We start from the raw sequence: 27,486 nt of genomic DNA, 5'->3' as shown, positions 1-27,486 counted from the left end.
AAAACGATTTTGCTTTTGGTAGCTTAGCCTGAACGAGGCTCCAATTATTTAACAACTGTGAGGTTCTTAAATTCCGGGCATACTGTTTACCTTCGCTGCTTTCACCTGCAAACCATGGCGGACTACCAGTATCTGCTGTACGAGGAAAGCTCGGCAGAAAAAGACTGTTGCTGTGTCTGTTGCTCTTGTTGTTATTGTAGCTAGCGCTAGCGTTAGCTACAATTAGCTGATACTGCTGTCTTCGCTCTCAGCATAACCGACGTTGATTCATTGCAGCGGGACTGTAAACCGCATAAACAAGGTAACTGTGGAGCAAGTTGCAGACTGGAACAATCGACTCCAGCTATGCTTTTGTTTTACTTTTACGCTCATTACATAAGTGGTCATGACCATTATTTCAGGCAAGGTTGTTACAGACGATAGGCTTACATTAAGAGAGCAGTCAAGTTAAATCTGATCTCTCAGAAGACAGTAAAATGCTACTACCAGCTAAGGTGAGCTAATAAACATGAAGCTGTCTGTGAAAGGTTTGATAACTACATGGCGTTTGTGCTTTCTACATTTTTAAAAATGGAGCAGCAAATAGTAGCCAGGGAGCTGCCTCTGCCACTTCACAACACATCTGTCTGAGTTGTACGGCTGTGAGAGTGAAGTCATGTCTTGCAAAGCCGCAACCAAGGACAAGAAGTCGAGCTTCAGCAAAAAGCTGTTCAGGCGAGGCTCTGTGCGCTCCGTGGGTAGTTTTATGAGCAGAGTCCTGAGGACACTCACGGCTTTATCCCACTTTGGATCTGAAGTGCAAACGGAGGAGGACAAAGATGATGGAGGCTTCTCCAGTTTTAAATCTGGAAGCAAAGATGTGCAGATGGATGATGGGGACCTGGGAGGTTTCCTGTCGGGGGAGAGAGTTCCTGGAGTGTCAGGTCTCAAAAACCACGGGAATACCTGCTTCATGAATGCGATTCTGCAGTGCCTCAGTAACACTGAACTCTTTGCTGAGTATCTCGTCTTGGAGCACTACAAAGATGAGGATCTGGATGAGGACAAACCAAAGACAAATGGGGTACATTTGCAGAAGAGGGCTTCTCTGGGGAAAGGAGAGGTTACAGAGCAGCTGTCAGGACTAGTGCGGGCTCTGTGGACGTTTGAGTATACCCCTCAGCATAGCAGAGATTTCAAGGTAAATCTTCGCATTTACAGATTCTACTTGTGCAATTTGTAGAAAAGTATATTTTGCATGAAATGGATGTTGATGATCTGTCATTTAAGATGGAAATTGGCTGATTTTGTGTTGTCACATTTGTTGTACTCTTGTTGCAGAATGCTGTGTCAAAAAATGCCACCCAGTTTAAAGGGCATGCTCAGCACGATGCTCAAGAGTTTCTTCTGTGGCTGCTGGACAGAGTACACGAGGACCTCAACACAACCAACCCAAGTTGCAGACCTGCTATAAAGGTGAATCTATAGGATGTGTGTTTTTTTAAATGTGCAAAGTTTGCTGGGTCATTCAGGAATGCCAAATTAATGTGATTTAAATAAAGGTGAATTTCTAACTACTCAGCCATACACTTTTTCCTTTATTTATTGTGAGGCTGTTTTGTTACATTGCATTGTAACTCTCATGTGTTCAATTTGTGCTTTCACACTTTCTTTAACTTATTAACAAGCTTCATTCACAGTCCGGCTAAACAAGGCCTGTCTGGTCTTGTTTCTTTGCACCAGTCAATAACAATAGAAGTATATGAGGCCTTTTATAATAGGTTTTAGACCCTGATAAACTGGTATTATTTAATGATGTGTTAATCATACTAATAAACTGTTTGTGTTTGTTCAGCCACCCATTGAAGAAGATGACCAAAGCTTAGAGGGCCCCTCTCCCCCTCTCTCTGCTGGGTCATTTGTACAGGAACTGTTTCAAGCACAGTACAGGTATGCTTTTTTCCAAATGAGGTATTTTTCCCCCAGATTTGGTCACATTAGCTCTGCTTTCTGAAGACAATCCATGTTTCCTCCTCACAGGTCCTCTCTCACCTGTCCACATTGCCAAAAGCAAAGCAATACGTTCGATCCCTTCCTCTGCATCTCTTTACCAATCCCACTGCCACACACACGGTGAGTGCACACTTTGCAGACTTTCATACTCCTTCATGACTAATTTGTTCTGTTTAACTGTGTTTATTCAGAAGTTGCAACCTGTAACTACAGTAAATCAGCTCATTTAAAAGGATTTGAAAGCGTACATTTCTGTAATGTTGTTCTCCCTCTAGTCAAAAAAGGTATGTCGCCTCTTTTTGAAAGTTCAATGGTTGCTTGTTGACAAGTTTATGAGAACCTGAAGCAAAAAAATCACAAAAGAAAGAATGTAGCCTGGTGTGTAAGGAGTGAGTTTGAGGGGAGGGGGGTGCAGGGGGGCGTGGGAAACAGGTGTAGGAAGAACTTCACTTTGAAAATTTGAATCAAAACAACAGCATGCTCAGGGTGTTTTCAGAGAAGAATGACCAAAGAGTATGAATAAGGGTGAAATAAGCTTCACACTAATGCAAACTATAGCTGTTAATAGGACTATCCATTCTTGCATTGTAGAGTGGGGTTTTATTTGTGTTTTTGTTTTCCTAGGCCCTTATATGTGACAGTGGTCTACCAGGGGAAGTACTCTCACTGTATGAGGATCGGAGTTGCTGTTCCCCTCAACAGCACGGTCTATCGCCTCAGAGATGCTGTGTCACGTGAGACAAAGATCCCCATGGACCAGGTGCTATTCCTGTCTCTTATCAGTTCAGGGTCTGACACAGTGAGGCTACGTTACAGTCACACAGTGTTAGCTCAGTGTTCCTGAAGCCACTTCTGCCTGTCACCGCTTGTTTGTCATGGACCTTGAATGTATTTTAAGCAGGCTTAGTTTGAGAAGAAAAACATGAAAGCACCAAAATAAAATTGACACAACTACACAAATCTAAACATTTTTTTTTCTCTTTTTCAGTTTGTGTTGACTGAAATGTACTATGACGGTTTTCATCGCTCATTTTGTGATGATGACGATGATCTTGACATCATTCAAGAAAGTGATTCCATCTTTGCCTTTGAGACACCAGAGACCTTCAAACTGGAAAACATACGCACAAAAAGAGGTACATTTTGTACATTTCTGTTCGGTTTGACATGAAATTAATGAAATGAACTTTCAGAGACTTGTTTTTTTAATCTCTCACAGGAAGTCTTCTGGCAAACTTGAATCATAACAACTTGAAGTATGGGGCAGAAATCAGCAGGACTCCATCTTTTATGCAGGGGGCCATGACCCCCTTAACTGCATCCCCCAATAAAAACCTGGGGCCAGAAAAAATGATCCTTCTGGTGTGTAATAGAGCTTGTACTGGCCACCAGGGGAAGAGGTACAACAATCACACTATTTGATTTCCTGTAATGCTGACTTGTTTTTGCTCATTTTAAATCCCTGTCAGTTTTAACAATAGGATATTGTTGTCACACAAGATATAGACAGTATTCAAAACAAAAGGGGTTTAGAGACTATATGTGTTGTTGAGAGTTTTTCGAAGAAATTCAAAACAGTTATTAAAAGCTACATATGTCACACATTGCTTTAGGTTTGGACTTCCTTTTGTACTGTATATGGAGCGCACTGTGACCTGGGATGCTCTGCAGAAGGAAATCCTGGAGAAAATGCGTCATCTGCTCAGGCCTGGCGTCTACATTCAGGTAGGAAAAAGGATGAAGATCAAACATTTTAAATATAAGCTTACATATATGTATATTTTGTGAACTAAAAGAAGTGACATTTTTGGTGGCATTCCTGATCTGTTCTCATGACCACTTGTTAGTAATCCACATGTACTGATCTCACAGAACAACTGACAGTGGTGTCTCTGTGCAGGTTGGACCTTTCAGTCTTCGAGTGGTTGGCGTTGTTGGTATCACCTACCTCCTTCCTCAGAATGAGAGACCACTGTGTCATCCCACTGTGGATAGGTCAGTTCTGCTGTTTCATTCAATGTCTGATTGTGGAGATTAAACTCTTACAGTCAGAGAGCTTTGCAGATTGTGCACATGCTCAGGCAAATCTCCTGACATAATGCCTGTCAGTGTTGTTTATTTATACAGTTTTATACAGACACTCCAAACTATTTAGACACAGATGTGATTTTTGCATGTATATACCTTTTAGAATGGAGGAAAGACTGGTGAGCCTCTACCGTCAAGATGGATGCAAAGTCTTATTGAGGATGAACTCACTGGTTTAATGAGCCATTACAGATGAATTGCAGCATGATTCACTGAAGCAGTGAGCTTTCACGCAGAAAAGATGGTAACATCACAAGAATGATACTGCCATTGACTCTTCAGACTCTGTGACATTACATGATTTGGTCATCCCATTGGGACACAAAAATACTTCAGCAAGAGGGAACATAATCTCAAAGCACATCAGCATTGTGCATCAAATCAAACTAAAATGTGCTACCTTTGACTCTTGGCTTGGGAAAAATGTCTGGCTCCCGGTAAGAGTTGCATACAGATTTCTAACACTGGCAGCAATATAAAAATAGACTAGCAACAGCAGACCACTCATTTTGACAGCCCTCTGCTGGAAAGGGCTAGAAGGAGGGACCAGGGGTGCTGTTACCAACCTCACAATTAGATGCTTAGTGTAAAAAGACCAATTTGCATGGAAAGTTTTTTTTTTCTCCCACAAATGGCTGCATAATGGCTCAGCATCTCTGCACACTGGTGCGTATTTGCGGTGACTGACCTACAACACAATAGGGGAGCATTAGAGCTGTGCCTTTTGACTTATTTACAAAGTTTTTAGACTGCTAACTTTATTGTCGAGCTTTAACAAAGGGTCATATTCAAACATGTTTACGCAGCACCACCAACTACAAACGACAAACAACAGCAAATAAACCGTGATTTCTAACACCAATGTGTGGCAATATGTGGTGTTATCTTGTTTGATATGAGCATGGAGAAGTGCTTTAAAGGAGGATCAGGGATCATGGAGCAGGTGTATATCACATGCAATTGTGCCAAATAGTTTTCCTTGTGGGTGTTTCAGAGTCTAGTTATTTTCCAGCTTTTATTTTCTCTCAGTTATAAAGTAAAACCAGAGTCATGAGGCCAGTGTAGTTTGTGTCTTTTATTGTATATGTTTGAAAGCCAAGGCCGTCTCCTTTTCGGCACTACAGCAGAGTGAGCTCACGTGTTATACAGTAGAAGTGATGTAATGGCATGTAATGGGGGACAGGGAGGGGGGCAAACTAAAGCTAAAGGGGCAACGATTTTGGAATTTATTGAAAATCTGTACATCTTTTTGATTTTTTTCATGGCACCAGTTTTGAACCAGAACACCTAATAAGTCTTCTGAGAGGCATCAAGGACAATTGGAGCAGTGGTGTGGTGTGCTCATTGAGACAGACACACAGACACGCCGCCAGTTATAGTATTAAGATATAACAGACGATTAAACAACTTTAACTTCTGTACTCCAGTGTCTAAGCTTTCAAATGTTTTATATTTTTGATTTTTTTTTTTTAATTTTTAATTTGTTTTCCTTTTTTGCTGTTTGTTGATGATTTTTAAAAATGTTTATGAACTTAAGGGCAAATGCATCATACAGTTAAAGCCAAGAGTTTAAGCTTCCTAGTGGTTTTTGTTTTGTGCCTCTTTCTGCTACGGAGGCTGAGAAATGAAGATTAGTAAATGTTAAAATTCTGTGCAGTTTCACAGAAAAGCCCCTAGGTTTATGGAGGTACAGAGATTTGGATTGTCTTTCTGTAGGTGGCCTTAAGTCTAAAGGGGGAAATGCTTCTAATTAAACCTCTTTGCATATTGGTGAATGCATATGAAAGGTGTGCATGTGAAATGATTAGATTTCAGGATGTGTGATGGCAAGCATGTGATCTAAAACATGTCAGCTTTTTTGGCTTTAAATGCAAAACAAACCCTCACCATATCTTCATCTTCAGTGGTTAATCTTCGAGAAAAGTCTGTCTGATGTTATAACAGTGCAGCCCTTTGACTGATCACAGAGCAAACTGACAGCTGTGCATGCAGAGTCTGTGTGTCACATGACTGCATGTCAGCTGGATGCCCGAGGCAGACACTGAGTTACGAGGCAGCGTTTCAGTTTGTGTGTTGCTGTTGTCTGCAGTACCTTGTCCAGCTCTGGTTAACGCTGTGGCCACATATCTGGACTGTTAACAGGGCAGATCTGTCCACAGTGTTTACTGTAGAGACTACTCCTCCAGCAAATATCCTGCTGAGTGTTGTGAGTCACAGGCAAAGCAAGATGCTGAGCTTTAGTCTTTAAAGGTCACTGTTACAGAACTGGACTAATCAACATGTGCTACATTTTAGCAGAGTAAGAAAGGGTTGGGGACAAGAAATACAATTGCAACACACTTGTATTTGTAAAGCTGTGAAGAAAGACACCGCTGTTCACTCCTGTGTTAGAGCTGCTGTCAGAGAGATCAGATAGAAATGTAACAAGGAACAGTTTTTTTTGGCAGAAAAGAGACCAAGAGTGTTCAGAAATACACCCCTCAATGGTAAATAGAAACACTAAGATGAACTGGTCTGATTTTCTTTTTCTTTTCAGATTTCTATATTGATCACAAAAGAAACTGCATCACAATTTTGGTTCTTCCTGCAGCCCAAAATAATATTGAAATTGATGATGAGCTTAAATTTTCTGGGGAGATCATATTAGTTTAACTTTCAACCTCTGCATGTGGAAAAACTCACACAGTTTTTGGGGTGAGGTCAAAGTAACATTAGTCACATCCTTCCTACTTGTCATTACATACATGTCTCCTCAGCTGTTGTCCTCTCACAGGCCTCCTGAGGTGACATGTCCAAACATGATTGTGACTGTTATTTAAAATGCCAGTTAAACACGTTTGGCTTATCACCTACACAAGAGTGCAACAGTAAAACAAGTCACAACGATGTTGCTTCAGAGGCTTCATCAGGGCTTTAACTGCCATTTCTGCTTCTGATGAATAGCCAGAATTTTTTTAATTATTGTCTCTGATCTCTGTACTGCTCTGTAGCCCTACTACAGCAGGAATATGTTTCAACGTTTACACCTGCTTTTGGTGATTTTTAAAAATGTATCCTTAAAGGTTATGTTTTACCAACCATTTGTCTAAAGATCAGTCCTTCACACTGACCTTTTTAAAAATATTTTTATGGTGCACATTGATAAGGAAGCACTTTACTTTGTGAGTAAAAGCATTTCCCTCAGCTCTGCTGCGGCATGAATGAAATTCTGTTTGCATAGATGTAATTCATTGTTTCTTACTATTATCCTTTGCATTACAGAGCATATAAGTCTTGTGGACAAGGAGGGCCCCCACATGTGAAGATAGTGGTGGAGTGGGACAAAGAGACCAAGGACTAGTAAGTGAAAAAGACAATAGTTGCTAATGTTCTGTGCTTATTTATCTGCAGCCATGAAAAAACATGCTGTGATGTATATTTTCTCTTATATTTTGTCCTCACTGTCAACTTTTTATCGAAACTATTAAGCTAAGCAGCTGGAAAACTGTTTGTTGGGCAGACACTGAAAAGCATCAATATGATCAAAGTATTTATTCAGATGAACAGTTGGAGCCTCTCACTTTACTACCTTGCCTTACTTTATAAGCCATTTGATGTTTGAATAGTTGTATTTTTATGTGAGCAAGAATTGAGATTATTGAATCAGCTATGAGGTTTTTCTTATAATTTGTAAGGACAGCAGAAGAGATGCATAAATGGACTATAGGGCAGAGGGTCAGAGTCTACCTTTAAAGAGATATGGTGTGGACTCTGTGTGCTCAGGGCTCTGCCAGCTTAGGGCACACTCACATCAGGCCCAGCTGCCCCACACTGTGCTGGGGCACGATTGTTCCCCCTTCCCTAGTCACCCACTACTCTGTTCTCACATTGCCCCAGAACTTAGCATGGATACCTCTAAACGTTAAAGTATGATACACACAGTTCATGAGAAGTGTCGTCTCAGCGCCTGCAATGGCTGAGAAATACCTAAACAACACTGCAGTAACTTCACTCACTTTGTGGACTTACTAATGAGTTGTTTTGGTTAGATACAGGCCTTTGCCATTGTTTAAAATTATTCTCAATAGGAACGGCCAAATCAGTTGTCATCTCAATGGTGCATACCTTCCTGAAGCACACCTCTTCCAACTGGCAAGGAAGTTGGAAGAGGAAAAGTACCAAGCTAGAGCAGTCACACTAGTCAAACAAACTGGACTTCAGGGGTCAAACATGCTTGGGCACAATACAGAAGGATACTGTGAGCATGCCCTTAAAATAGCCAATAGCAAATTAACAGCTATACCATGCATGAAGACATGCCAATTTTATGATCCTAAAGTGCAAAAAGCTAACTGGTCAAGGATGATATAATTTAGATTTGGGGTAAAAATTAAAAGATTTTGATATGATTATGATAAAGGTTTTTCCTTCTTACTTGAATTTTTCACTGATTGCATTTGCATAAATATTGCAATGTAGAAGTCTTCAGATGAGTTTTTTTTAAAGAGAAATAACCTTATTTAAGAATATGTTAGGTTGTATTTCATGTGCACATTTTTGATGTTTGGCTTGATGCAGACGATATAGAGAGTATTGTTAATTATGGAGTCAGACTCAGAGCACTCTGCTGGGCAACCAATAAGATAACACTAATTTTAGTTAACAAAAACATATGCAGAGCTGATATATCTGTAAAGGAACATGGTGGTCTCATAATTTGGCTAAATGATGTATTGGTCAGTCTGTATTAAATGGTCAGTGAGGTCCCGAACCCACATCCCTGTTTAAAGCCATGGAGTGAGATTTTAGGACTTAGATACAGTTCTAGTGAAAAAAAAAAAAAACCTACTGACATCTGCTTTGATACCACAGCAACAGAAACAACATCCTGGCACCCAAAACTGGTTGATTTAGTTATTTTTGATTTCCAACATACAGATTAGAATGAGTCTGAGTAGTTGTTTTCTCTTTCTTTTTTTCTTCAGTGTACAAATTCATGAGAGCTAGTGTTTGTGTTTGTGTGGTGTTGTGTTGCTATCATCAATCCCTTAAAGGAAACAAAAGGACCAGGATATACAGTTGCAAGAAAAAGTATGTGAACCCTTTGGGATTTCTTGGATTTCTGCATAAATTGGTCATCAAATGTGTTCTGATCTTCATCTAAGTCACAACAATAGACAAACACAGTCTGCTTAAACTAATACTGCACAAAAATGATATGTTTTCATGTTTTTATTGAACAAAACATGTAAACATTCACACTGCAGGATGGAAAAAGTATGTGAACCCCTAGGCTAATGATTTTCCAAGAGCTAATTGGAGCCAGGAGTCAGCCAACCTGGAGTCCAATTAATGTGATGAGCTTGGATGTGTTGGTTAAAGCTGCCCTGCCCTATATAAAACACACACCAGTTTTGAATTGTTCTCAAGAAGCATTGCCTGATGTGAACCATGCCTCACACAAAAGATCTCTCAGAAGACCAACGAACAAGAATTGTAGACTTACATGAAGCTGGAAAGGGTTACAAAAGTATCTCTAAAAGCCTTGATGTTCATGTGTTCATGGTAAGACAGACTGTCTACAAATGGAGAAGGTTCAGCACTGTTGCTACTCTCCCTAGGCGTGGTCGTCCTGTAAAGATGACTGCCACAGCACAGCGCAGAATGCTCAATGAGGTGAAGAAGGATCCTAGAGTGTCAGCTAAAGACTTTGAGAAATCTCTGGCACATGCTAACATTTGTGTTGACAAATCTACAATAAGTAAAACATTAAACAAGAATGGAGTTCATGGGAGGACACCACGGAGGAAGCCACTGCTGTCCAAAAAAAAAAAACATTGCTGCATGTTTGAAGTTTGCAAAAGAGCACCTGGATGTTCCACAGCACTACTGGCAAAATATTCTGTGGACAGATGAAATCAAAATTGAGTTGTTTGGAAGGACCACACAACGCTATGTGTGGAGAAAAAAAGGCACAGCACACCAACATCAAAACCTCATCCCAACTGTGAAATATGGTGGAGGGGTCATCATGGTTTGGGAATGCTTTGCTGCCTCAGGGCCTGGATGGGTTGCTGTCATTGACGGAAAAATGAATTCCCAAGTTTATCAAGACATTTTGCAGGAAAACTTAAGACCATCTGTCCACCAACTGAAGCTCAACAGAGGATGAGTGATGCAACAGGACAACGACCCAAAGCATAGAAGTAAATCAATGACAGAATGGCTTCAACAGAAGAAAATACATCTTCTGGAGTGGCCCAGTCACAGTCCTGACTTCAACCCGATTGAGATGCTGTGGCATGACCTCAAGAGAGCGATTCACACCAGACATCCCAAGAATATTGCTGAACTAAAACAGTTTTGTAAAGAGGAATGGTCCAAAATTCCTCCTGACCGTTGTGCAGGTCTGATCTGCAACTACAGGAAATGTTTGGTTGAGGTTATTGCTGCCAAAGGAGGGTCAACCAGTCATCAGCCTAGGGGTTCACATACTTTTTCCACCCTGCAGTGTGAATGTTTACATGTTTTGTTCAATAAAAATATGAAAACATATCATTTTTTTGTGGTATTAGTTTAAGCAGACTGTGTTTGTCTATTGTTGTGACTTAGATGAAGATCAGAACACATTTGATGACCAATTTATGCAGAAATCCAAGAAATCCCAAAGGGTTCATATACTTTTTCTTGCAACTGTATTTTTTCTCTATTCTCAGCACTCTATTTAAACCAGAAATGAACATTAATGTGTGCATTTTAATCAGGTGCTAGAAGGATGTCTTACTGACCGGTGAATTGAACAGTTTGTGGTGCAGTTTGCGACAGCAGACAGGAGACACACAGCAGACAGGGAGGAGTGCCACTTTGGCAGCAATCAAACAAAATACTGAACCATCTTGCATGCTGTGCAGAGAGTTTGATGAGTGTCTAAGCTCTGTAGAGGGAAACCACTGTGAAGCAATCAGAAATAAACCCTTTTCCCCCTCTATATCACTGCTCTGTTTGTAATGAGTTGCCTCCTCTCTCTTTTAATCTTAATGTTGATTGGCCCCCACTGCCCTCTCTGTCATTTTTAGCAGCTTTGGGTTGACAATGTGACTGCATATCAGTGTTTTTCCTGTAACTTTTACACTTCGTAGTACTCTCAAACCTAAAAATAACAGATATTATGATGCTTAAATGCAAGTGGTATTAAAAAGTATTACAAAAGGAACAAAAAGTATCAAATTATGGGGCATTTAGGCAACCTCTGCTTTAACTAATGTGACAGGATATAGAGCAACATTTTCCTGCTGTCACAGAAATGTAGCTGTTAGAGCTCAGTTTTGAAGACAAGAAAACATTTCATTGTTTTTTTATTATACAGGAGTTCTGAAGAATGTCAAGTTAAGCAGCTCATCAAAGTTTACAAGAGCTATGCTCTTGTCTACATCAAACTAACTCCTTGGTTCCCAAACTACCTGGGGTCTCTTCAGCATAAAAAAATGCCTAATCTACTTACAAATGTGCTTAAATGAAAAGGTTATCGTTTTTAGCTGTGTAAACACCAGTCTGAAGTTCTGCCCACACAGTCCATGGCATGTCTGCTCTTATTCCCTCACTTACACTAATTACTGTGTTGTTGAGCATACACACGCTATCCTGGTCTAATGGAAGTCACAACAAGCTGATGACAGATTTTTGTACACGAGAAAGAACATTTTAAGTCTGAAACTCGTTTTACATTTTTTTTTTCTTACTGTCTTGTGGTTTTCAAGTGTTTGTGAGAATGTTCTTAAAATTTGATTTGATAAACATTCCCTCTTGATCTCCTGATCCTCACATTACTTTCATGTTGCCTGAATGAAACACTTTGCCTCATGTTCCCACAGTCTATTTGGGCACACGGAGGAGGAGTACATTCCTGATGCTGAGAGTGTGTATCTGCACAGAGAACAACATCATCAGCCACAGGCCTGCACACTCGCTCAGTGCTTCCACCTCTACACCAAGGAGGAGCAGGTAACAGTTTGAATTAATACACATTCACAGAGACCATTTCTGCTCTGTCAGTAGTTTGACATTGGAAAATAAATCATAGCGCTGCCTTGGAATATGGCGGTGGTCAGTATATTTTAAGTGGAACCTCACATTTGTCTCCTCCCCACTGGTTTATTATTCTTCCCCTCAAGTTCAAAAGGCCTTTCCCTCTGTGTGTTTCACTCTGAGTTTCCCTCCTCATGCTATGTTTGGAATAAACTAGAAAATTCTCAGCACAGACCGACATGAGCACTGTGGTTTGACTTGCATGTGATTTCTCTGGAGTAGAATAAAGAAAAGGGAGAGACGGTTCAGAGCCTCTTCCCATGCAAGGCCCCTTTTCTAAGCGATGTGGTTGAGGCTTGTCCTTGATGGCTGCTGCCCCGGCTGTATGTGTGATTTCGTGTGCGTGTGTATTTTAGCTGGCTCCAGACGATGCCTGGCGCTGTCCCCACTGCAAGCAGCTGCAGCAAGGCCGCATCAAGCTCAGCCTGTGGACGCTTCCGGATGTGCTCATACTGCATCTCAAGAGGTTCAGACAGGTACATCAGCTCCAACAAACCCTGGTCAAGGTTTTTCCTTTGAGGTTGTTTAAAGTTGTTGTATTTACTTCATCTTATTTTTTTACACTGTTGTCTGCTGATAGCTTAAACAAGACTTTTCAAACTTAAGTCTTTGGCCTTTAACAACAGAGACTGTGTGTAGGCACCTGTATTAAAAAAATGGGATGTCACAATACCTCACAACGTGATTAAAAGTCACAACAAATATGAACAATTTGAATAATTAAGACAAAATATGCATTACAGTACTCTATTTTAACAAGTGTAGAGTGCTGTGTCCTGTAGAAAAGAATTACACAATTAAGCAAGTGACGATTTTGAAGTTGAAAGTGGGTTTTGTCTCATAGAGAGAGTGTAGACGCAAGGTAAATAGAACATGGGAAGCACAAAGCATGTAGATATTGCAGGACACTGATGAACAACTTAAATAGCACAATTAACATGACTCAGCGTGAGACATGATGCTAGGAAGCGCAAGACACCAAAACACATTAATATCACACAGCAGGAAGTGGGATTGGGACCCTGCTTGCTTCAAAAGAGTGCCAGAACCAGAGAGATGACTGTGTGCATTCATGTTTTAAGGATTTGGCTGATGATTAATTAGTTAAAGACAGTTGAAACGGCTCATGAATGTGAATAAAAAGGTGGCACAGCCCTTTAAAAGCTATCTGTACTTAAGTGCTTTAAATTCTCCTTTGTGCATGCATGATTTTTTTTTAATTGGCATTTGTTTTCAAACCCTGTGAAATCAAAATAAGTATTTAAAATTGTATCTCTGTGAAATCAGTGCCTCTTTTTAAAAAACTGAACTAACTAGAGATTTTCAGTAACTAAATCCGCTGTAATTGCCCCTCTGAGCCCGGTGTCATTGTATATGAAAAGAAGAGACACGTGTTATTCAAACTTAGAGAACCCTTGAACCATAAATTGTAGCCACTTGCTTGTTTTTTCCTCTGAAAGCCCTGTGTTGTGTCCTCTAATGATGCTATCCAGACCTTCTTAGCTCCTACAGAACATTTTCTAGCAAGCCTGGACCTTGGCTGACTTTCCGGGGTCTTTAAAGATTAAATCCACCCCAGTAACTCTGATATTTAACGTCTTTTTATCCTTTTCTAATCTATATTTTGATTGTTCCTGCAGTTAGCGTCTAATGCTGTTGCCATATTGTCTGGTTGTATCCCAGAATGCATTGTGATGGGCTGTAAAGCTGGGTGTACACTGTGCGATTTCAACCGTACGACGGTCATGGTAGAATGTCAACTCACACTGTGTGACTGAATCGTTTACGACTTACGACCATCGCGCACAACCTGAGTGCTCATACTGTGTGACTGAGGTGGGGACGGACTGTGACAGAAACCCACGTAGTTTCCTTTTTAAAAAGTCTCACATCTCAGGGAGAAGTGTCTCCATTCATTTTCCCTCTCTCCCTCCTCTATCTCTCCCTCTCTCTCTCTCTCTCTCTTCCTCTCCCGCTACCTCTCTCTCTATCCCACACACACAAACATCATCCCCTCTGTGTCAGCTACAGGTCTGTAGATAGGAATATTTCCTGCTCATCTATTTCCTTTATCATAACGGGGGGTGCATCAGAAAGTAATTCTAGCCATTGTCATGGTAATTTAGGACGTTGTCTTAAAGTTTACAGAGGAAAACAATCCCCCAAAGTTGTTTATTCAAATCGTATGGTCGTGCAATGGGCTGTGGTCGGTCGTTGTATGCCCCTGTACACAGCACGAGAAACGACACCCGATCCGACTGAGATTAGCACGACTCCAAATTCATGGCTGAATCGCAGGAAAATTGCACAGTGTACACCCGGCTTAACAACCAATGGCAGGCTGTTCCATTATGCTTTGCTGAACAGCGCAGAAACTGAAACTGTAGTAGAGGGCCTGAATGACTCATAATAGAGAAAGAGACACAGAGAGGCTGTGAAATAGCACTATAGTATAATAAAGTTTAGGGCTTGACTGTGCACCACAGGGTTTATGTTTTACTAGCCTTTTAAAAATAGCTAAGGTCTCAGAGCGTTAACATCAATGACATTTCTTTTCTAAAAAAATTTGCCAAATTGTAGGAAATTGTGATAAAGTTGCAGTATGATGCCAGTATCATCTAACATGTTGTGTTTAGAGTTTGTTCAATTCATGAGCATAATGGAGAGAGAGAGAGAGCCTGTGATGATGACCTCAGTGTCACTGTTGTTTTAATATTTACCAGTAAAACTCACAATAATTGTAAGGAATACAACTGTATGTGTCACAGAGAGGCTTTACATTGTGATTCTATTTGTTGAACCATGTTCTGAGTTCACTGAAGGGTACAGTCGCTCTTGAAAGATTACAACAGAATTGGATTGGTACTCTTTATTAGCTGATAGCCACTGCTCTTGTATAAGAATCGTATCAGGAAAGAAAAAAATGGTATTGGAACATCTCTAATGTGCGATGTGCAGTTACCTCAAGACTACTTACCCACTGACGCCCAGTAACCCCTGGTTAATAGAACCCAATGATCTGATATCAGTATCGACATCAGGACGGAAAGAAAGGGTTTTGGAACATCTCTAATTGTATCCTGAGTTGAGTGACATCCCTTCATAATTTCTAAAGAAAACCAGAGTACTCTGAATTTGAAGAGAGAGCAGTTAAGTTAGTCTTAAGTAATGGTTGTAGCTGGTATGTCCTTTCCAAAGAACAAATCTTTAATCCTACCAAGCATCTTAATGGTTGTAGTTCATAGATAAGTGGCATTCCAGTGATGCTCATCAGTTAATTTATTGTTTTGTGTTCAGGAGGGTGACCGCAGAGTGAAGATGCAAAACATGGTAAGGTTCCCACTGATGGGCATGGACATGGCACCTCATGTGGTGAAAAGAAGCCAGAGCAGCTGGAGCTTACCTTCTCATTGGTCACCATGGAGACGACCATACGGCCTCGGTCGAAACCCTGACGACTACCTGTACGACCTGTATGCTGTGTGCAACCACCATGGGAACATGCATGGAGGCCATTACACTGGTAACGCTACAAACATTTGTGATAGTCAGAGTTTGTGTGTTTTCATTGCCCATTTTGATCCATTCTTCTCTTTTCTTCACTCTGACAGCTTACTGTAAGAACTCCATCGATGGTCAGTGGTACTGCTTTGATGACAGCGAGGTTTCACCAATAGCTGATGATGATGTGTGTCAGCAGACGGCCTACATACTATTCTACCAGCGGAGGACAGCCATTCCCTCCTGGTCTGCCAATAGTTCTGTTGCTGGTCAGTATGACACCACAAAACTACTGCACAAACAAAGTTAATTATTGATTAATAAAATATCAATACAGTATTTCACCACAAAATATCTTGATACATTTCAGTGTATTAGTAATTTCTAACACCTCTAGTGGTTGGGGGAGAAGATATTGGACATGAGAGTTTAGCTGATACTTTTTAACATTTTGTAGGATTTTCACAAACACAAAGGAGCCTTGCAGTGAGGCTTTTGCCAAGTGTAATACTAGCAACACATAGTCTGTAAAAGTTAGTACTGCTAACATCTCAAAGAAAGCGTTAATTTGCATTTTACAAAATCAAATACTCATTGCATTTTCTTGACTGTGATGTTACATTTTTCTCTTACAGTCTGCTCAAAACATGCACATAACTGTGTCACCAATGTAGGCGGATAGAAATTAAAGCTGGGGTCTTAGAATATAGTGAGAGGGTCTTGGAAAAGGTCTTAAAAGTATTAAGTATAATGTCAAATAAACCCTATGTTATGAAGCATACTCATAGTACACTTGTATGAATTTAATTTGCATGCACACATCATTTATCTTTATATTTGTTTCATGAATTCAGAACTATGCTCTATACTTTTTTACACAGTTGGTTTTTCTGCCATTTTTCTCAGGCTCCACTAGTTCCTCCCTGTGTGACCACTGGATCAACAGGTTACCTGGCAGTCGGCCTGCTAGTTTGGCCTCTGGAGCCTCATCTAGACGGACATCTCTGGCATCCCTCGCTGAGTCCGTGGAGTTTCCAGGAGAACGCAGTGAAGATGATGGTGAGACCTAATTTATCATGTTGTGGTTTTCTGCTGCCTGGTATATTTTCATTTTACACACATGCCCTGTAGCTGTCATATTCGTAACGTAGAGAGTTTCAGAAGTTTGGAGAAGGATGTTGAATTTAAAGTTAGCTGATGCAAAAGTGATGTCTTCGTCACATGCGGCTTCACTTTTTAACCAGTAATATAGTAAACTTATGCAGCAAATCATCAGTTGAATGCTCCCAGTTAAAGCTTTTAAAGTCATCACTGAAATGATTCTATAGACCTTGAAAAAGGGAGATTAATACAAAGATGGAGTTACTTATTATGTGTCACATCTGACTTTGAAATAGAAGAAAACCAGTTTTGACGCTGCCCTGAGCTGTGGGAAACCTCACATAACACAGATGTTGGCTCTGGCTGCTGCTTGTGGTTAATATAAATGCAGGATCTGTTAAACCATGCAAAATACAAGCTTAGAGTTCTTCCCAAATATGTTGGAAAGTTGCAACTGCAATTTTCACAGATCTCATAATGGCTCATACTTTCAAAATTATACATACAGCAACAAATAAATCCAAGTATTTGTTCTCTTACTCATTAAATGTATCCAGACAGGCAAGTTAGGATTTTTTTTCTCACTACCATTAAAACGTAGCTGCTGAATGTGCAAAAATAAGATTTATTTGTAAAATATTTGCCTGTTTTCAGGAGGATTTTCTGTCCGGCCATTTGTGAGGAGTATTCAGCGTCAGAGCTTGTCCTCCAGGTCATCCATTGCGAGTCCTTTAGCCTTCAGCGACAGCGGAATAAAACCTTCCTGGTCTCTCTCTGCAAAGCTGCAGATGAGATCCAACTCTCCCTCCCGGTTCTCCCTCGACTCCCGATGTTCTCCTCCTCTGGAAAGGATTGGCGAAGCCTGTGATGATAAAGTGTCCACGTCCTGTTTCGGCAGCTACAGCAGACATGAACGCTACTTTGGCAGCAGGACCCCCCTGTCCATGATGGAGAGCAACTTCAGTGAGCCAGACAACAGTAAAAGGTTCTTGGACATGATGTACTGCAGGGCTCCCACTCCAGTGGACAAGAGGAGCGCCAAAAATGAGGCTACAGAAAACAACAACCAGATCACAGCTATAGACCAAAACATTCTACCATCCCAAGGTACTCCCTCCAAAGAACAGAAGCGCAAGAGCAGCATTGGTGGATTTTCTTCAAAGGCGGAAAGCTCCACAAAGAGTTCTAGCAAAGTGGAGCAAGAAAAAGCTTCCAAAAAACGTTTGTGCTCAACCCAAAAGACCTCCAGCTCTGAGATGTCTTCCGGTACACCTGTGAAAGGCAAAAAGGTCAGCAATACCAGAGAAAAGAGTGTAAATGCCAAGAAAAGCCCAAGTACACCCAGTGGAACCCCCTCCAAAACAAAGGAGACAGCTAAACCTCTGGAGGCGACACCACAACATAAGCAGTGTGTCCGCTCCACACCTCAGTCTTCAGCGTCTCCCTCGCCAACTACAAAAAAGAACCCCAGCGTTGCTGACAAAACGACGGCAAGCAGTCGGAAAAAGATGGTTGAGAGGAGCTACAGCAGAGATTCTATGCACACAAGCCCCCTGGTGGACAGTCTCAGGGGCTCGATCGCTCGCTCTTCGCTGTCAAAAAGTGGAGAGAGCAACCGCACAGAGAGGAGATTTGTGAGGAGCTCCAGCAGCAGCTCTTCTGTCACCAGCCTGCGCTCCCCCAGCGTCTCCACCAGGGACCTGCAACGTAGCAGCAAAACTGAGGAAAAGGGGTTGTCTTTCTTCAAAAGTGCCCTCCGACAAAGGGAAAGCCGCCGGTCGGCTGATTTAGGGAAAAGTTCCTTACTCGCCAAGAAGACCTCAGAGAGGACAAATAAGCAGAATGGACAAGCCAAGGACTTGGGTGATGATGGAAAGATGGGAGACGCAGTGTCTTCAAAGACATCACCAGAGACTCGTGCAAGTGAGACAAAATCAGAGAAAAAGGAGTCTTCCAAGCCCCCCAGCTCCCTCAGCCGCACTCTGTTAAACGTCGGCAGATCCAAGTCTTCCATTTCTGAAGTAAGTCTCAAGTCTCCCACAAATGGGAAGAAGCCTCTAGAAAGGATGGCATCATCCCAAAAGCTGTCATCAAGCATGCAATCTCCTGCACGTACAACACAGAGGCCTCAATGATACATCCATGCTAGTAACAATGAGAATCGAACATAATGCAGCTATTTTCTTTGTGCCTAAGTTTCAGTGAGCACCCCATGTATTTGTAAAGAGACAATTTTGATGTTAGAGTTTTGTGCCATGGAGTCTTTGAGCTCTGAATATTGGCAGCCAGCTTTGAGTTCTTTTTATTTAACTGTGAAATAGACCGCCCTGTACATCATCGTCATATTTAGGTGCCAAACAGTTGCCTGGTTTTCTGCCAAAACTAGTTTTAAAGACATGCAGATTGTTTCTGATTAGAGCATTACAAAAAGACTTTGATAGGGGGGCAGGGTGATTGCTTGACACAGAAGTTGTCAGGCATGGAAGATTAATCAGCATCCATATGCATTCACAACCACTTTGATGCGTGTACTCGAGGAATATATGACAGCTGACAGAATTATTTTTTTGAATCTTGAAATCCCATTATCTTCAGAAAAAGGCTTTTCTGATGTTTGCATCGCTTCAAAGAGTGAGTTTAGTCTGCTTAAATATGCAGCATCTTAAACATTCAGTGACATAAGCAGGGCTGTAGAAAGCTGGCTGTCTGCATAAGCATTTTAATCTCAATGATGGAAACAAAACTTTAAAATCAAAATGATTTCTCTGGACAAATACTGTAACTGAGCTACTATGCTCCTCCAACGCACACATGTAGAAGAGTTTCATTCCGAAATAATAATGGCTGAGCGTTGGTGGTAATTTTCATTGATTGTCTTAAGTAAATCTTACGATCTGATTTTGAAACCCTTCTCCTTACACTTCAGTTGAAGGGGTATTATTAGAGCTTTTTATCCTACAATGCATAGACCACATGTAGAGCTAAATAATTCCTTGTCTTGTGAGCATGTAGATTTATATTTTGCTGAAAACACAAACAAGATGATGTAAATCTCATTAACCAAACAGAACTACAGTGGTGATGGCAGGCCCTGGACCAAAACTGAAAAGGAGTCAAAATAAGAGAGAATTAGAATCGCTACACAAACTATTACAAGTACTTTAAACTTTATTTTTCTTAAATGATAGTACTTTTTGGATAGAAATGTATTTTATCAAATGCTTATTAAGATTAACTCCTTTTTTCTTGGGGGGGGGGGGAGTTTTGGAATGAAACCCTTTAAAATCAAAGAATAGAAATACATAAATCTATATAGATGTGTCTGTACAGATATTGGTAAAGTATATGGTATATAACTCATCTTTTCTTTTCCATGAGCAAGAAAAAAATGATCTTAAGCGCCTTTCAGTACTTCCAATACTGTACATGGAAACAAGTAATTGCCTTTGGCAACATTGTAGTCTACTACTGTATGCATCACTGAGTAGGAATGTTGTATGGTTTGCACTTTGTATAGATAAAGTAGTTTTTCTTTTAGCCAGAACATTCATAACTATATAAATATACACTAACTTAACTATGTAATTATGTCATTTTGAATATGTTCATGGTTTTAGACCTATTGTAAAGTGGTGTGAACAGGCCTTAGACTTGAAATGGTAAAAGGGTACATTCATCTCAATGTTTCAGGGGTCTTTAAAAATAAAAAGGCCCTCTCACTTCACCTGGTGCTGTAACTGAGCGATGCTCCTCTGTCAACAATTCTACAATGACTTCTAATGCTGATTAATACTGTTCAAAACTGTGACCACACTCTTCACTGAATCACAAACCTGTTGGCAGCATTTCTCCAAACCTGTGGTACCTCATCGGAGAACCATTTTTTTCTTCATCAGGCTGAAAGCGAATATCTTCAGAATAATGAGCCATTTAACTAATCCTAGACTACATTTATTAAAGTTGTCCAATTATGACTATAAAGGCCAGATTTTCTGCATGGTGTAGGCAAGGCAGAGGCAGCTGTCAGGATGCTCGCTGGTCTTGTTTTAAATCATTCTGCTTTATTAACAGCTGCTATAGTCATACATTAGATACCAGCATAGTGTTTGTTTTTAATGAGTGAATGTTATGCTTTTAAATCCAAACATTAGTAAGTTTTTTCTTCTCAACATTTTCTCTCTCAGCAGTTTCTCTGTAGCATCTACCAGGTGTACATTTCTCAGATGGTTTTCAAAGGAAATACCACCATAAATCGAGTTTGTTATGTGTTGTTTTATTGGCCAGAGAAGGCTTTGAGCAAATCAGCAGCCTTTCTTTCAAACCCACGTTTCAGAACCTAAAAGGAAAACCAGTTTTGTCACATTTTCTAGTGGAAAGCATGATGAATGACAATCCAAGTAGCGACATATCCAAAGAAAAAAGAACAGAGCAAAACATAAATTATGTTGTTTTTTTAGTCTGAAGTAAAGTTACGCAAACTCTTAACCCCTTTTTCTTCAGAACGTCAAACCAGAGCCTGAAATCTGACATTTAGAGGAGAAAATGTTTATAACAGCTCATAAAATATTGCAGAAGCTCTAGACAGACATGCTTCTGTAAAATTTATTCTGCACTCTCTGGTAATAAGTAAATTTAGGTTGATCTTGACTTAACTCATTTTAAAATCACTACATGAATGAAGAAAACAGAGAAATTCTTTTGATGCTTATCCACTTGTAGCTTCTGTAAAAACCTGAGTCTAACTTAGGATGACTTTATCTGCATGCTTCTTAGTAACATCACACATTTGGAGAAAAAAAGTATATCATGCAGTTGGTAGCGATGTAAGAGTATCTGGCAATAAAAATAAGGGGAATCTGAATGTGCCAAAAATATATATCGCAATATGCTTTTTAACCAGCTGAGAATGCTGTCTGCTCATTACTTGTCTTGTTTAACATCAGTACTGTGATCTCATGTCTCAGTTATGTGACATGTAGCTGTACAGGTTGAGTGGACTGTGACATCCCTACTGCCTACTTATCCCATGGAGGAGCTGGTAAGCTCTCTGCAGGACTCTCCCAACATTACACAGAAAAAAATGGCTCTACTGCTCAAGCCTTGTCTGACCATAAAAAATAACATACTGCTGTTTAAAAAGTGGTGGTTTTCCTTTAGCTGCTCTTTTCTACCTTTCATTGTTATCTATCAGGAACCTATGCATGGCACTTTGGATCAAAGCAGGACAATTTTATCTCATTTCAGCTTTCACTGTCTTGTTTGCCTGTCTTAAATGCAGCATTTACACTAAAGTGGTAAGTCCACACATTTGAGCATTACATGTTTGTCTCTTCATCCACTCAGAGTGGCGTTTTTCTGTCATGTAGCCTAAATGGAGTCTAGCAGTAGGAGGTGTGAGTCAGAGTAGTTGTACAACATCTCTTTGTATACAGCTAAACTTTTATGTACAGATAACAGAAGTCTTATTCTGCCCATTTCCTCTCCTTTTCTTTATTTTTAGTTTCACTCATTCGTAACAGCTGTATATATGGCAAGCACATCGCCTACATTACATGGTTCATTCAGTTGCTCACTCATGGACTAGTGGACTAGTCCTAGGCAAAGCTAATTGTAGCACAATAATCAGTTTATGATATTCATCAATTAGACTTTAAATCATACAAAAAAATCCGACATGGCTGACTCATTGATGACCAAACAAGTACTGTATTCATTGCGAGATGTGTAAGTGTATGTTTGTCCAATTAATCCAAATAAGTAACCTGTTTAAACAAGATGTCAAATCAATGCAAACAGTCAAAGATAATGAATCACCATCTATACTGAATAGATTTTGCTTGCTTGCTTTCTTCACTGCAGTCACAGCTGTTTTCTTTTTTCAATGTACAGAGCTAAGAAAGATTAAGGAATGCAGTATTGCATGTAAACTCAAATGCATGTGTTTCATTAACTATGCAAGCCTGTGTGGCTGTGTAATATCAAAAGCAGAGCATGGCTCATATATTCCATTGCTTAATTTTTGCACACATTCCAACATTTAGACATTGTTAAATACAGAGTATTTCATCTGTACAGTTAACAGAACTTCACCTTAACTTATGCTTCTATTAAAATGTATCACATGCCATTTCTGCTTTCAGCATTTTACCATTTAATGTGTAAGTTTGGCATTATTTTTTCTTATTTTATGATTGAAATCAGCTGATCTGTGCACTCTGGGTGCTCCTGCCAAACTTGGTAGGTAACTGTAATTTTTTTGGATGAGATGTTTAATATTTACACCAGCACAGACAACACTTTAAATGTCATAATATGTGGTTCCTAATAGCCTCACATATGTGTATGTATGGATGGATGGATGTTGTGAAAAAGCTTTCCATTAACTCTCTGTAGTTTGTGAACCCATGCTGAAATGTTGTCAGCTGCATCCAAGATGTGGTTGGTCTCTAAAATAAAGGCAATGCAAATAAATAAATGCTATATATCAAGTACAGCTAAATGCAATAAGGATAGTACATTTGTAGTTTTATATTACAAGTGACAAAATGGCATTAAACGTAAATGTTCAGTTGGTACTTTTTTATACCACATCAGTTATTTTAACCATTTATGTTTTTTTTTTTTTTTAATTCAAAACAATTTGTTAGCAAACTAAAGGCACCACTATTTGTTTCATATAATATTATTTACATGAGTACAGGTCTGCTGCAGAAGTTAAGATTAAATAACTCTGCATCGAGTTCTTTTACTTTTGAAGTCAAAGAAAGCTCAGCTCTCTACTTAGTTAAGAACTTATCTTCAACATTTCCATGCAGGCGTTTTACCACTCAATCAGGGTTTTAATAACCACTCAAACCCAACAAAAATAACTGCAGTTTAGACAGATTCCTTTGCTTTTGGTGCCCCCTGTGGACGAAGTTTTCTGTTGTAATTTGCTTATTTTTTAATAATCTTTCCTGCTCTCCTTTAACAGACAAACATCACTTTCTGTGAATCTTTGCTGTTAAAAAATGTAAATTCCTTCTCCTCACTGGAGCTTTAATGTACTCTTCCCAAAAGAGTTTCTTGTCACTTTGTTTTAGTGCAGATAAATCTGAGACTTACAGGATATTTTCCACGTTAACACTACAAACTAAGATGTTTCAGACGCCTTATGCCAAAATAATTATATTAAAAGTGCAGATTTTTCTTTGACGATACCAAGAAGCTGTACAATGAATGAATGTCATTAGTCATATTTACAATCTCTCAAGCTACACTACAGTGCTAACTGACTAGCATGCCTCCCCTTGGAACTTTTTTATGTTTAATTCATAATTTTCTCAAACATTTGTAAAGTGTTTTGTAAAATACTGTATGTTGCATTCATTAAGAGTCTTACTGAATCCATGTTATACGAGGTTCACAAGGTGACATCTGCATAGCCTAATGGCCTAATGTTTTTATTTCTTTTTTATTTTTCTACATGGAAGCCTTTATTCCAGCGTTTGCCTCTTTTGTCTTTCGTGTTTTCAAAGATGTTTTGACATTCAGTAGTTTCATATAAATTCCGTTGACTGTGTCAAAGTCTTCTATGTTAATTTATTTCTTTTTTTTTTATTATCCTGTATGCACTTTTTATGTTTCTTTTTTATTTCTCTAAAAGGACAAATGTGTATATACTTTGTTGTTTTACCCATGCAAGTTTAAAAAGAAAAATGATTAAAAACGTTGCAACAGTTCTGTTTCAAGTATTTTGGTGTTTCATGGCATTTTGTGTTGTGTGGCTGTGTTCATACACTAGAGGGAGCCTTACTCTAACAAATTCTCCCTCTGCTTGATTCCATACCACAAGTGGATCCTCTGATTTAGTGGTTTATAGGCATCATAAAAAAAACTTAAGTAACATTTAAGTCACATGAAGTTTTATTATCATTTCAAACATGCGGTTGCAGGACATGAGGTCTGTTTCAGATCTGCAGACTGTTTTTATAGCCGGGCAAAAGTTTTGATTTCTCTCAGTCACTAGTTGCATTGTGGCAGTTTTAAACACTGTTTCATCTTAATGTTCGAAGATTTACCTTTCATCCCCTTTAGATCCTGTGTGGGACGGGCAGGCAAGTGTATGAGCACACAAATCTCCTGCTCATTGTCTCGCCGCTGCAGACACTGTGTATTATCTGAGACCTCAAGGCTGTGCAGTACATGAGCGGCTCTAAATTTCTGGGCAGGATTATTTTTTTCAAGCTTTTCCTGGCTGCAGAGTTTGCAGGGATGTGCAGATGCAAGCACATCTGAGCTCAGTGTTTACTCAAAGAGGAGGTTACACTTTTTTAATGAAGCTTTTCTGGTCTTAGTAAATGTTCGCATTATCAGAAGAATTACAAGTCATCCTCTTGGCTGGATGAAAATTAAATTTTGCCCTGAATTAACATCTTTTCCTTAATACAGTTGTGTGGAACTAAGAGTTTGTGGCAGTTTTGGTAACTCTTGTATACAAAGTTGTACTTTTCGTTTCCTATCTTAAATTTTGTTTAAAAGATCCTGCTTAAAAGGTCAATGTAAAACCCTCTTTGAATATTGCCCCAAGCAACTTCCTCTTAAAAAATGGAGCCATTATTGAAGTGAAAAACAACAAATTGCAGTTTCTCAATTGAAAGCTCCAGAATTCTCATGAACACTCACATTCAAAAGTCCTGTTTTACAGCAGAAATAAACATGTTTACTGCCTGGTAAAAAAATCCACCCTGGTATTAATAGTCCATACAGGTACACACTGTACTAGGAATGATATTTTTCTTAAACTAACATGTCTTCAATATATTAACGTTAACAGTCAACGCAGATGCATAAATGGGGTCAGGCTTACAGGCCACACGTAGCTGTTAGAAAGCTAACCTGTACATTATACAATTTCTGTTACCTGTCAGTGGGGTGTTGAGCTAACGGTGCCCTTTTTAGTCAGTGCTTGTGTTTCCATAGCACGCACCACAATTCATCCCATGCATGCCAGAAGTGATACTTTACTCAAGATACGTGCCTGGTTCATTTTTGACAGAGTTGCCTCCAGCACACGTCAAGCAGAACAAAACAGATCTGCAAAATAAATCGGATACAGAAACGTTTAAAGCATTATTGTTAAGTAAAACACCATGTAGACTACCAACTGCATATTCTGTCTCTGTGCTAACAATACTTCAAAACAGCAAGAATATGCACAGAAATGGAGCCATGCTCAAAAAAGGGCACATGCCGTCAGACAGAACAAAACCATTTCGCAGATGGCTCCAGGCAACACAGATGAGTTTTAGAGATTGAGCCCTGCCACCTCTTACCCTCTGAATAAGCTGGCACTTTTTACACAGCTTTTCTCTCCCAATATGTGAAATTCATCAGTGGAAGTTAAATGTTGGTTTATGTTTAGTACCTACACCATATGGAGTTCAGTTTTTAATGAAAAACACCTCAATTCAAAAGAACTTAGTGGGCAACAGAGGCTGGCAGAACATGCACTCTGTTGGATTGCTACATGGACGTATTCAGTGGGACCGTACTCTTAGCCTGTTTCTAGGCTGACTGAGAGTTCGTATGAAAATGTCCTTTCCAACATGGCGACTACAGGAACTGGGATTGCATCTCAGAAACCAATACTTATCTGAGGACCATACAGCCAGGAGACGGCTCATCTCCTTGTGACCACTGCTGCTTTACTTTTACATTCATTTTAATGGGTTTTTTTGTTTGTTTTGTTTACTCCAACGCCAAGAGTGCACAAAACACAACTCTTTAAAAAAGGCGCTCATTTGCACATTGCGCATCCAAGTCCCGCTCCTAGGCACAGAAGTAAGGATGCAGGCCTTGACCTAAATTGGTTCTTTCCCCTAGACCAGCAGTGAGTATGTTCCATGCTAGACCCAGTTCTTCAGGGCCCAAAGCCAGCTCTTTTGCTGGTGCTAAGTTACGCATTAACTCTGAACTCACCCTAGGGAAAAAAAGTAAGGAAAATAGTAATGCAGAGTGTAAGTGATGTTACTGAGACTTTCTCACTTCATACGCAAATTTGCATACATCAATCTATTAACTGTACCTTTAATCGCTGTGGTAACATTCCTCACCTCATGCATATTTGCACTATTAATCTATTAACTGAAAACTTAAATCACTGTGGTAACATTCCTCACTTTATATGTGTATTTGCACAATTAATCTACTTACTGTACAAATGACTAATTTCATCTATATTCTGCACTTAAATGCTGTAAGTAATTAATCTATTCACAGTGATCTCTCACTTATCTACCTCATGTAAAGCTGCCCTCATCCTTGCATATGTTATACTTCAGATCTTGTTTAGTCAGCATTCTTGCACCCATTGCACCTTACATATATGAATCTTAATACTGATGTGTTTTATGTTTTATTTGTCTATTTTTGTATATAACTTTATTTCCTGTACGCTGAGAGCAAAGCTATCCAGAATCAAATTAACTGTTGAGAAAGTATGCTTGGCCAATAAAGCTAATTCTGATTCTTACAAAAAAAGAAAAGAAAAAAAGCTCTTTTCGGTCATTTGCTTTTGAAGGTCATAATAACACATGATTTTAGTCTATTGAATAGCTACAAAAAATCTCCCCACAGAAGCTTTTACTAGTTTCCAAAACTATGACACCTTGGTAATTCATGACATTTCAAAGTCCTACTATCAAAAAATGTGGTAGTTGAAAGTGGAATGATAAGAAAGATTGCCGGATTAATACGACA

The 27,486-nt window shown here is 39.6% G+C and overlaps 1 protein-coding gene across 1 annotated transcript; it reads left to right on the top strand.

The window, feature by feature from the left end:
- On the top strand, positions 1-24,421 carry usp31 (ubiquitin specific peptidase 31). Its single transcript, XM_041777692.1, has 16 exons — positions 1-1,180; positions 1,321-1,455; positions 1,835-1,929; positions 2,020-2,112; positions 2,617-2,752; positions 2,981-3,128; positions 3,212-3,392; positions 3,606-3,717; positions 3,893-3,987; positions 7,342-7,419; positions 11,931-12,060; positions 12,501-12,620; positions 15,442-15,667; positions 15,756-15,914; positions 16,552-16,704; positions 17,401-24,421. Exons 1-16 carry the CDS (start codon positions 656-658, stop codon positions 18,879-18,881), a joined length of 3,867 nt encoding a protein of 1,288 aa, XP_041633626.1. The 5' UTR covers positions 1-655; the 3' UTR covers positions 18,882-24,421.
- The last annotated feature ends 3,065 nt before the right edge of the window (positions 24,422-27,486 follow it).

This window comes from Cheilinus undulatus, linkage group 21, assembly GCF_018320785.1.
Source record: "Cheilinus undulatus linkage group 21, ASM1832078v1, whole genome shotgun sequence".
In the NCBI taxonomy this organism is placed as follows: Eukaryota; Metazoa; Chordata; class Actinopteri; order Labriformes; family Labridae; genus Cheilinus; species Cheilinus undulatus.
This window is presented reverse-complemented; position numbering and strand designations above follow the sequence as displayed.

Excerpts from the sequence above, each read along its gene's own strand:
- usp31 (XM_041777692.1), top strand. The coding sequence starts at position 656 with ATGTCTTGCAAAGCCGCAACCAAGGACAAGAAGTCGAGCTTCAGCAAA. Across the intron at positions 2,113-2,616 it reads ATCCCACTGCCACACACACG|GCCCTTATATGTGACAGTGG; the intron begins GTGAGTGCACAC and ends TTGTTTTCCTAG. Across the intron at positions 3,129-3,211 it reads AAACATACGCACAAAAAGAG|GAAGTCTTCTGGCAAACTTG; the intron begins GTACATTTTGTA and ends AATCTCTCACAG.